Genomic DNA, 11,332 nt, shown 5'->3' with positions numbered 1-11,332 from the left:
TTCAGTATTGCTGGGGAGGGTTATGGCAGAATTTGCAGCGCCAGACGGGAAGCTAAGTGAGCATAATAAAAGAGCAGCGAGAAGAAAAGGGACGCGGGGTGCATATGGGACTTATTACAACAAGGAAACGGCAGATTTGCGCAGCGAGGACCAACAGGTAGGTGTGATAAGATTTATCTGTACTGACGAGAGAGAGGTGGAGTTGGAAATATAGCTTACTCTACCATAACTGCTAGTGTCAACGCAAAATGCTTAAACTGATGTCCTTTTAATTAATTCCAATTCAGGAAAAGTATTATTATTATTAGCCTAATTATTATTATTATTATTATTATTATTATTATTATTATTGTTCGACGCTTCTTCTTGTGCCATTTGAGATTTAGCTATTACCCCCCCATCCTTATTTAATTTGAATTTATAATACTATACTTGCCCCTTAAATAAAAATGATAAATATGACTTTAATACAAATATGTCAAATGTCTGCAAAACTATATATAGGCTTCTATTATATACGTGTTGCAGAGGCTTAGATGCTATATGCTGACTGATTGGCCATAGTTATTGATTGGTGTAATAAAAAATAGAGCAGCTTTATGTAACTAGTTTCCATCTGCCTCAGCTGTTGGCTCTAATTGAGAACACATGCAAAACAAACAATCACAGGTTGTGCAGCCTGTGGAAGCCTCGGTCTGTCACCACGTACCAACCTGCAGTAATAAGTGATGTGATATATAGTGAGCGGATAAAAGCCCAGTGACAAAGAGCACGGTTGCAGCCGAGGGGAGGAGAGAGTGACCTTAGTGTGTATTAATGATCAATGTCAGCGCATTAACACCACAGAAGTTAGAGGTTTGACTCACACTGGGGGTCAGCGGTGTTAAAAATGTATGTGCTGGTTGGTGACTGCAGGGTGCTTTAGAGAAAAGTGTCACACAAATGCTCACTTTTTGTTGGATAGTTTGAGCTTTACTTCTCTCTAAAGGTGCATTTGATGCTTTTGTGCAGTCTCACTAGATACTACATATTATACTTGTAAGATTCCCTTCTCTCTAAGAAAATGTAAGTAATTTGTGAATAAAAGAAGCAATTGTGAAATGAATACAGTTTCCAGTACAATATAAAATCGCTGAAATACATCATGTATATTTAGTTGGCATCATCTGAGCTGTGAATGAATGGAGCCTCCATATTCCCAACAGTGTGCCAGATCGGTTGCCATTTGTAGTCGACCAAGCAGTGACATCATTAGTTGAGAAAAACAAATATGATGCATGGGGATTTAGCACCACGTCCTTCACGTCTTATGCCACATGACTTCTCATGACTTTAACATGCACACAAGTAGACGGTGGGTTAAAAAAAATGACCAAAGTCAACAAAAAGTTTCCTTTTTGACGTCTGTGCTGTGATTTTAAAACAAAATCAAAGCTTTATTTCAGAACATTTACTGAAAAAGTCCATGAGGGTTTTATGGATCTCCTCACTATGACACAATCGTGACCCTCAGATGAGACAGTTGCAAAAGTGGAGGTGGGGAGTTGTTTTGGCACTAGCAGAGCATGTCTGGCTGACCGTGGCCTTTCGTAGCCTGTGGTGTTGCATTTTAATGGACCTCTCAGGCCACACACGCCGAGTCAATAGCTTTTCTAATTTAGCTGTCCTTGCTGCTCCGTTGCATATGATGCAAGGTTACTGTTGCTTTCAGAGAAAGAGACCCGTCCTCTCTGAAATGCTGTTAGGTTAATTAAATCTTGTTCCATGATGTAGTGATGCAAACTGTGATTGTGTATTAGTTTTGGCTACATGTGCTACTGAAGCTGTGCTCTTGATAACTGAGATTAAACAGCATTAAATGTAATAATTAATTACTGAACATGCTGTAAGTTTTTTCACACATGCATCATATTATAATTGCGTGCATTGCTTTCTCACTTACATGTGCAGATTTACGCAGAGTTTAAAGAAGCGTCTGCACAGAGCTGCTACTTTGATCCAGTGGCTCGCTGGATTAACATGGACTTGACCTGTAATTTGACTCAGCTCCCCATGGACTGACCTGCCTAATTAATACTTACATTAAGCAGGGTAAACATCCTTTCCCACTTTGTCAGCTATCTAAGTGCTTGAATCATATTTTTAATCTACTACTGATAATACACAATGCATTCCATGTGCTTTCTGACTGCACCACACACACTGTATGGACATTTTCTGTGTATGCAAGAATAGCTCAGCTCACTTTGAGTGTACACTGCATTATTTAGACAACAGGTAACCACACACCCACATACAGTGATCTTTGCTCTGCCTCCTGTCAATTACTTTAAAACTGTTTCTCTCTCTCTCTGTAATTTCCACAGCCCACTTCACTGATGAGGTCCAAAGCAGCCGTCGGATAGGAGTGACCTGCCCTCACGAAAGGTGCACAGCACGCCTGCAGAAGCACAGGCCTGCTCTCCCCTGTTCCCTGCAGGATCTGGTCCTGTTCTCCACGATTTCCGCTTGAGTTTGTCCCCAGGATAATTCAAAACTGTTTCTCCAACGCTTCTACCAAAAACTTAGACTGTTTTCCAAAGCAGAATCGGCCCAGCCCTCCCAGGCGGAAGCGATGGGGAGTGTGCGAAGCCACCGTTACAGCATTGTGTCCTCCGAGGAAGACGGCATGAAGCTGGCTGCTATTGCTGTCCCGAATGGCTACGGAAATGGCAATGTCAACAAGGTGCACACAGAGCACCAACATCAGAGCCGCTTCGTCAGGAAGGATGGCCACTGCAATGTGCAGTTTATCAATATGAGTGAGAAGGGCCAGCGGTACCTGGCAGATATCTTCACCACTTGCGTGGACATCCGCTGGCGCTGGATGCTGCTCATATTCTGCCTTTCTTTCCTGCTGTCATGGTTGTTTTTTGGCTTTGTGTTCTGGGTAGTGGCACTCTCTTACGGGGACTTAGAGAATGAGACTCAGATGTGTGTCTCCAATGTGGACAGCTTCACCGCTGCTTTCTTGTTTTCAGTGGAGACACAAACCACTATTGGCTATGGTTATCGCTATGTGACAGAGGAGTGCCCTGTCGCTGTCTTCATGGTCGTCTTCCAAAGCATTGTGGGCTGCATAATTGATGCTTTCATCATCGGTGCTGTCATGGCCAAGATGGCCAAGCCCAAAAAGAGGAATGAGACCCTAGTGTTCAGCCATTATGCCACAGTGGCCATGAGGGACGGTAAACTTTGTCTGATGTGGCGCGTGGGAAACCTGAGGAAGAGTCACCTGGTGGAGGCCCATGTCAGGGCCCAGCTACTCAAGTCCCGCACCACCGCAGAGGGAGAGTTCATCCCCCTGGATCAGGTAGACATTGATGTAGGCTTTGACAGTGGCATCGACAGAATCTTCCTGGTGTCTCCAATCACCATTGTGCACGAGATTGATGAGGACAGCCCGTTCTATGAGATGAGCAAACAGGATTTGGAGACATCAGAGTTTGAGATCGTTGTGATTCTGGAGGGCATGGTAGAAGCTACAGCCATGACAACTCAGTGTCGGAGCTCCTATGTGGCCAGCGAGATCCTCTGGGGCTACCGCTTCGAGCCGGTGCTCTTTGAAGAAAAGAACTACTACAAAGTGGACTACTCTCGCTTTGACAACACCTACGAGGTGCCCAGCACACCCCACTGTAGTGCCAGGGAACTAGCAGAGAAAAAATCCGACGCCTCCAGCTCGAGGAACTCCTTTTGCTACGAGAACGAGGTGGCTCTCGAAAAAGTCGAGATGGAGGAGGAGTTCGATGAGGAGGAAAACAGGGAGATAAGGGGTGCTGAGGTCTGTGCACTCGAGGACACAAACACAGACATGGTGTCAGACTCTGAATGCAATCTGGACTCTTTGCCTTTAGAATCAAGGCCTTTGACAGCGGAATCAGAAATATGACTGCAGGGGTGAAGAAGGGTACCACAGCAATCAAACTAGCTTGAATTTGGTCCCGGTTGCTGTTGTTTATTATGCATGACAGTTTGTAAAAGACTGTGATTAGAGTATGAAGTTCTCTATGCAGAAGCTCACGCACAAGACACCATGGGAATCCAGACATGTTATACTGTTTTTGGTGAAAGTGGTGATAAATGAACTGGTTGCATAGAGCCTGAGGGACAAAATGGGCTAGACGCCTTCACTTCTACTTAGTGCAGTCTTCCCTCCTTAATATATTTCAGCAGAATAGCCAATTGGGTTCAGAGAAATTGCTATGTTTACAAGAGAAATACAGTTTCTAATTAATTTATGTGCAGTTTGCACATTTTGCATTGAGCATCCTGGTAATAATAGGTCTTATTTTGAGGCCTAATTGCACATAAGATGGTGACTGGCTTAAATAATTAAATATAGATTCAAAAAAAAGATTTGAACCTGAAACTTTGAGATTTGCCAACCAAAATTTGAATATATTTTTACTAATTATAAGGTCAAGAATCTTGTTTTAAAGGCTCCTAAAAAACAGGCTATTGTTTGTTAATGAGCTGGTCTCTTAGCAAAGTATATTTACAGCCCTGTTCGGCGTGGTGGTCTTGGCGTTGTTCTCATGGCGTGACGCAGGAAAGAGATGTCTCGCACAGATTACGAGCACAAGTACACTACGCTCCTCAACCCATTATCTCGTCTAAGTATAGCATCTTTTGCAACGTGTGCCTTTACAAAAGTCTCAGTACTGGTGGAGGCACTCTGAGCACACACTGCAATAGATGTCACAGAAAGCAGAAGCACTAAGAGGTGATTTACTGTGCAGTATACTGACACTCCTTGCGGGTCTTCATGTTCTGATGTGCAATACAGGTCAGTGGTGGAGCGTGACAGGAACCCTGAGCCGAGGTTACGAATGTTGACGAAAAGTGCTGCTAAGTTACATATTGTATGTTTAGAGGGAAATCTAGAAGCCAAAATGTATTATTTGTCTTTAAAGGTATCCATTTTGAAGATGCAGTCTATAATGTTATTTCTAGATGTAGACGAGCATGATCCTGTCAGTGTGTTTTCCAAAGCTTTAGTGCACTTTCTTTTCCTCACCAGAGAATTTACCCCCCCAGAACAGTAGTAACTGTTTAATAACCCAAAGCCAAATGTGTACATATATGTAGGAGACAACAACCGTAACTCATCTGTTAGTTGATGTTGATTTAAAACCCTAACTGTTCCTCATCTAACAGTGACTGCTGGCTGTTGAAACACTGAATTAGTTGATTTTGACTTTAGTCTGCTTTATATTAACATCAGTGTTCTAGGTGCTGCAGACGTGCAGAATTTGGACACATGTTACCATTGTGGGTGAAGTTTGTTGTTTCTAAATGGACCCATGCTTTCTAAAGATCAAGTCCGCTGATTAATAATACAGTCACAATGTAGCACACTTGACTTCAGTCTTACACAAGATTGAGCTTTAATGTTTTTGAGCAGTTATTGTGACGCATTCTTGCTTGGATCAGTGGAGGCCAGAACACTGTACTGCTTCTCTGGTAAGGAAATCATTAAGGGTCCAGCGTGTATGATTTAGGGGCATCTAATGGCAGAAATGGTGCATAATATTCATAGTTATGTTCTCATTAGTATGCAACAATCTAAAAATAAGTATAGTGATTTGTTACATCAGAACGAGCCGTTTATATCAACATACAGAGCGGGCCCTCTTCCACAGAGTTTGCCATGTTGTTTCTACTTGAGCCCAGACTGGACAAATCAAACACTAGCTCTAGAAAGGACCATTCGCATTTTCGTGTCCACCACCGAGAAGTTTCAGTTGTGCAACCTAACCGCCAGATGCCACGTAATCCTACACACCAGACCTTTAAATGAAACCATTTTATCTGTTCTCACATTGAAAATTCTCCTGTCTTAGGTCTTTATTTTTCTACCAGGGTCCTCCCACCTTCCTGCACAAACCAGAGACTGTACAGATTTTTTTTATCTTTTGTAAATTATAATGCAAGTACTGTATATTGATATGGCAGTTGTTAAAAAACTTTATGTCCTTTTCCAATAAAAAAGTAAAATAAAAATCATTGAAGTTGATGCATTGATTGTAAACGACGCTTCAGTCTCAGCAGATACTGTGTGACCTTTTAACTTAGCAACAGTTATCAGCCAGCCTTCTGCATGAACTAAGCACCGCATCTGCATCCATCTACTGCGCAAGAATTTTCCAAGGATTTGCATTTTGACCCAAAATGTGTGACATCTGGAGGCCCGCTCGACTGTTTTAGCTGTGCTCCTCTAATTTGGAGCTGCGGCCCAAATTCCAGGCTGCTAGCTGTCAGAGCTCACACCATCATTTACTATAATTCACCAAACTGACTCACTCCAGCTCTGCGAAAGCCCATAGAGACCCCATGCTATATCAGTCGGCTCCGCTGGAAGTCATTTTCAGTGACAGCAATGGAAAGAACGCCTCATTCGCTTCTCCCAATCTCTTTTAGTAAACTGTGGAAAATCAGTGTATTCTGCACTCCGGAGAGTCTTGAGGAATGGTGTTAATGTGTAGAATTAGCAGGACTGTAGAATTAACATTTCTAAAAGCCAAAAAAAAGTACAAAAGTAAACATCATCCTGTCCTTATCAGCTGTTTATCGATCCGAATTTGCCCACTTTTTAAGAGATTTTGTGATTTGTCTACAAACCCACATGCACACACACAGATTACATAACACAGCAGGATGCAGCCAGCATTGTGTGATCCCCCCTCCAGCTCCTCTAATCCAGCATAAATATGCACAAAACACCGTTAAGCAATGGATGAGATCGATATGATTGTATCAGAGGTGAATGTGGGTTTGCAGTATGACACGTCTGTCAGCAAATTTTAGTTAGTTTCCATCCAGAGCTGCATTCTGCCAGCATGAGACGTAGTCGCGGGACCTATTGATCAGACACGTCCGCAGGGAGGCAGTGAGCCGATTTGATTTGGTTCTACATAGGAAGTGGACGCTGCCTCGGGACTTTTTCCACATTAGCCAATGAAACTGCCACAAAGCTCCGGCTTAGGAGTGAAAATGGGGACTCTCCCTTTTTTGGTTTGAACAAGACATTTTAATGAATTCTCATCAAGTCAGTCTGACATCGCCTGAATTGTAAAAGCTGATGACTTTTTTTTTTTTTTTTTTTTTTGGGCAGTGAGGTTTGTCACAAGAAAGAAATCCAATATTTTAGTTCCAGCTTCTTTTCTAAATAATCCTCTGGATTTCGGCAACGTCACACTGAACCTCTGTGATGACGTGTGACTGACCGTGATGTTGGCTGCTCAGTTCATACTGGGTGCACTGTTTGAAAGAAATTGACAGCCAGCACTGGCCAGAGAGTTCCTGTCGATGATGCTGATGACGTCTCTCTGGCGATTTCCCCTGAACCGGCTTATTAACAACAGGCTGATCAGCTTGACCTTCACATTAGATGGGGGAATATAAACATAAACAATATGTCAGGAGGGCAGAAAAAGTAGTGATTTTGTTTTGCGCTAAATAAACTCACAGTTTCAATATTTTGGACATAAAACACACATACACAAGCAGATATATTCCTTCCTCTAGACCTTGACATGAACTGATAAAACATAAAGATATGACCAGTTGAAATGTAGCATATGTCCTTTTGTTAAGCTCAGAATCACCCCTGGTTTATCTCAGTGTCGGTCACGTAGAGACAGTTTATACACATAATTTTAGAGAGTGTTAAAATCACAGGCATATTTATTGCTCAGGAGGAAGTGTACGTAGTCTGGACAAAGTCTTTCCTGAACATATTTAGAGAAGATATATCAGAAAAATGATCTGACTTTAATCTTATGTGGGGCACATCCAGCCTGCAACATTATAAATAGCTGTAACTGTATGTGCTTGGCCTAAATTCACGTCTTGTGTGCGCCACTGAGGTCAGAAAACCATATGTGTCACATAAAAGAGTGTAATATCTGTGTCTGTGGAGGTTCTCTGTCACATTGGTAATGAATATTGAGGAGAAGTAAGTCAGAGGCAGCTGGACTGCAAAGAGGTAATCAAACCTCAGTACATGACTGAACTGAAGCTCGAGCAGGTTCATCCCATCAGCACAGACTTTGTTTCCAGCCCTCTGACAGATGTGACGTCTCTTTTACACTCAGCTTCTCCAGTTTTTGTTACTTCCGAGAAAGCGGCGTGATAATCTTGACGGGAAAAGAAAGCTGTGGTAGCTGTGACGTTCACAAATTGTAACCATTCAGTCAAAATGACTTATTGCCTCAACAAGTCTGGAAGTGGGACAGAACCTGCGGACAGCAGGCTTTTCTCAGAGGATGGAAACCAATGCAAGTCTGAGGGATGTGCCTGACCTTGGTTATGACAAGCATATAACTCTTGCAACATGTTCTTTTCATGGCGAGGTCGTAATTAACTGCCTGCTGAAGCCTGCGATCTGATATATCAGGTCACTTTGACTGGGAATGACACAGAAATAACTTTTTTTGCAGTTTTATAAAACGGATTGTTCCGGTCTTTGATCAGCTGAACCAAGTTTGCAGCCAATGCAAAATACTCTATAAACATACAGCTTCGGCCACGATACATTTTCAGCATTACTGCCCCAATTAGTCGTTCCTAGTCATTTACCATCCGCCAGGTCATAAACAATCAGAAGAACAAAACACTGTCCTTAAGTGAATGCCAAAAAACCCCACAAAGATGCTACAAAACAAACAAAAAAAAGCCCACAGGGATTTAAGTTTGAGCAGTCAGGGAACCAAGTGCGTCCTGTCATATAGTTGGAGAAATAACATCAGGCCCACCGGTTGTTGCTACAGCCAATAGAGGTAAATAAAAGTAATGGACGTAGTTACAGTGATGTCACCCTTTGGTTTGTGGACTACAATTTGAAGCCTCAAGTTCAGCATTTCAGCTGTTGCCATCTTGGTTTTTTGGAGCCAGAAGTGACCACATTTGGATGAGAGGCTGGAGCTGTGGAGGACAGACAGCCTGTCACTGAAAGCCTTTAACCATGCCGCCTTTAAGAAGCAACTTTTAGCCTTAATAAAATGTTAGTGAGTGAGTTATATAAACATTTATCAAGTTAGCAGTTGTCACAGAGGGGTAAAGTAGCTCAAGAGACAAAAACCTTTTTTGTACCAGGATGTAAACATGTTTATTTCTGCTATAAAGTCGGCCATTTTAACATGGGTGTCTATGGGGATTAACTGCGTTCCAGAGCCAGCCTCAAGTGGCCAATATAAGGAACTGCGGTTTTTGGCATTTCCGCGTTTTTCAGCCCTGGAGATTGCCGCTTGCTGCCACCCAATGCTTCAGCCTTTTATCTTCATCCAAAGCAGAAAACCTACATGAACACCAACCATCTATGGTAGGTTAACGATGTAATGTTAGCTAGCCTGCATGTTTTTATTTGTAGCCTATTATGCTCACTTTTTCTGGTTATGTTGTCAATAGCTAGGTACCATTTTTGTTACAGTGTAGCTCAGTTACTGAACAAGTAAATGGGCTCCGCAGTTACAACATCCAGAGAAAAGTGAGCATAATAGTTGCTGATAGTAAATACATGTGTGGTTACGTTATTTTAGAACAGCTAGGAGGGTTTTAAGCATTCCACTTCAGTCGCAGCAGAAAAATCAACCGCCAAACATTTTAGTGGTCATGTTATGATTGAGAGGGATTACATACTTCTGTATGAGTCTATACATCATCTTTTAGGAAAATCCTGCATAGTATATTTTTAATGAGTTATCATTATTGGTTTTCAGCCTTGTCATCTGATGCTTTGTGCCTCAGTTGGCCAGAAAATAAAAACATAACACCATAACATCGTGGAGTGCAAAGGGATTAAATTAGGTAATTATATAATTCTGATGACATGGCAATTGCGTAAAGGCTCTGGTGGGTATGACGGTGCAGCGGAGACCTGCTGTCTCATGCAGCCAGCCAGTCAGTCAATGATGGCAGATGAGGACTCGTGGAGCAAAACGCTCACATTCACCTGCCGTTTTTAAACTGCACCGTCGAGGGTGATCACGTTGCAATCCTTCCTATGTGACACGCCCGCTAGAGAAACCCAATTCAGCATCTGTGTGTCAGCCAACATGCTCCAAGCACACAAAGGTGAAGTATACGTACATGTGGTCAGGCTGTTTTCAAATACCTTATATGCTTACAAAACTGTCCTTTGTTGTAAACCTACATATATCTGTGCAATGAAATGCAGCATATAAAAAGTAAGTGATTTTTTTTTTGGAAGCATTTAGTTTTACAGTACGACTTTAACCAGCACTGGAGTATCAGATCACAGATTCGCCAAACAGCCAGCAGCTGACACACTTGCCTGAACCTTCTGTGTGTTTGAGTGAGTGAAGGGGATTCCTGGCTAGTGACAGTGAAACCCCTACAGTGATCATTGTAACAGGGTATTCCAACTCTTTTTAGTGTCATGTGGGGTTTCCTACCATCTCTCTCTATCTCTATTTTGCTTGCTTGTGTTCCCATGTTTACATTTAGTCGTCTAATTTCACATTTTTGAACTTTAATAACCTTACACGTGCAAACAAACACACACACACACACACACACACTCTCTGACACACACACCTGCTGACACTCATTTTGGCTCCATCTTCGACAGCTGAGTGTCTCATGACCCTCGAGGGAGGAATAGGAGAATCCAGCAGGTACAATATGTTGGACAAGATTCAGGCTTTTTCCATTCCCCTTGCCTGTTGAAAGACAATATGTATATTCATTCACAGTGGGTGTGTCTGGTCACACAAGCAGCTTACATGCAACTGTGTGTGTTCGTCCATGTGTGAACTGTTAGTTTATTGCTTCACTGTTCATGCTTTGTGCAAGCATATTTACATTTCTGTCCGAGATTATGTTTCCTGCACATTGTCATTGTCAACACATTTGCAGTTTTGCAATCACGTCGCTGTATTTCCGTCAGTGACCACTCGTCTATTCATGTTGCTGACCTTTATATTTCTGGCTTGGGCTCCTCTGACCTTGACAAATACATCCACAGCCAGGAAACAAAAGCGATACCTACTTTATGCTCATTGTTGGCTCTTGACCAGCGGCGCCTTGTACTGACAGAACTTGGCTCAGTGTGGTGTTACACTTTGTTACCTATAATGGAGGCGCATCAGAGTGTGAGCCACAACAGTTAACACAAAGCCTTCCTGACTTCCATTTATGATGCCTGCCTCCATCATAACAAGGCCCTGCTGGCAATGAGGATCCACTTGCAGGAAACAGTTCAAACTCAGCAGTGACACAGTCCAACTGGGTGCCTTTGTCTCTCTCTATCTTCTTAAAGTCCCCCTCC

The 11,332-nt window shown here is 42.5% G+C and overlaps 1 protein-coding gene across 1 annotated transcript; it reads left to right on the top strand.

Annotated features, from left to right (window-relative positions):
* Nucleotides 1–18: 18 nt before the first annotated feature.
* LOC125879501 (inward rectifier potassium channel 2-like) lies at nucleotides 19–6,002 on the top strand. Its single transcript, XM_049561429.1, has 2 exons — nucleotides 19–157; nucleotides 2,367–6,002. Exon 2 carries the CDS (start codon nucleotides 2,615–2,617, stop codon nucleotides 3,929–3,931), a length of 1,317 nt encoding a protein of 438 aa, XP_049417386.1. The 5' UTR covers nucleotides 19–157; nucleotides 2,367–2,614; the 3' UTR covers nucleotides 3,932–6,002.
* Nucleotides 6,003–11,332: the final 5,330 nt, after the last annotated feature.

The sequence above is a fragment of the Epinephelus fuscoguttatus genome, linkage group LG19, assembly GCF_011397635.1.
Source record: "Epinephelus fuscoguttatus linkage group LG19, E.fuscoguttatus.final_Chr_v1".
In the NCBI taxonomy this organism is placed as follows: Eukaryota; Metazoa; Chordata; class Actinopteri; order Perciformes; family Serranidae; genus Epinephelus; species Epinephelus fuscoguttatus.
Note: the sequence above shows the minus strand (reverse complement) of the source record. Positions and strands in the feature narration are given on the sequence as shown.

Coding starts and splice junctions, on each gene's coding strand:
- LOC125879501 (XM_049561429.1), top strand. CDS start 2,615: ATGGGGAGTGTGCGAAGCCACCGTTACAGCATTGTGTCCTCCGAGGAA.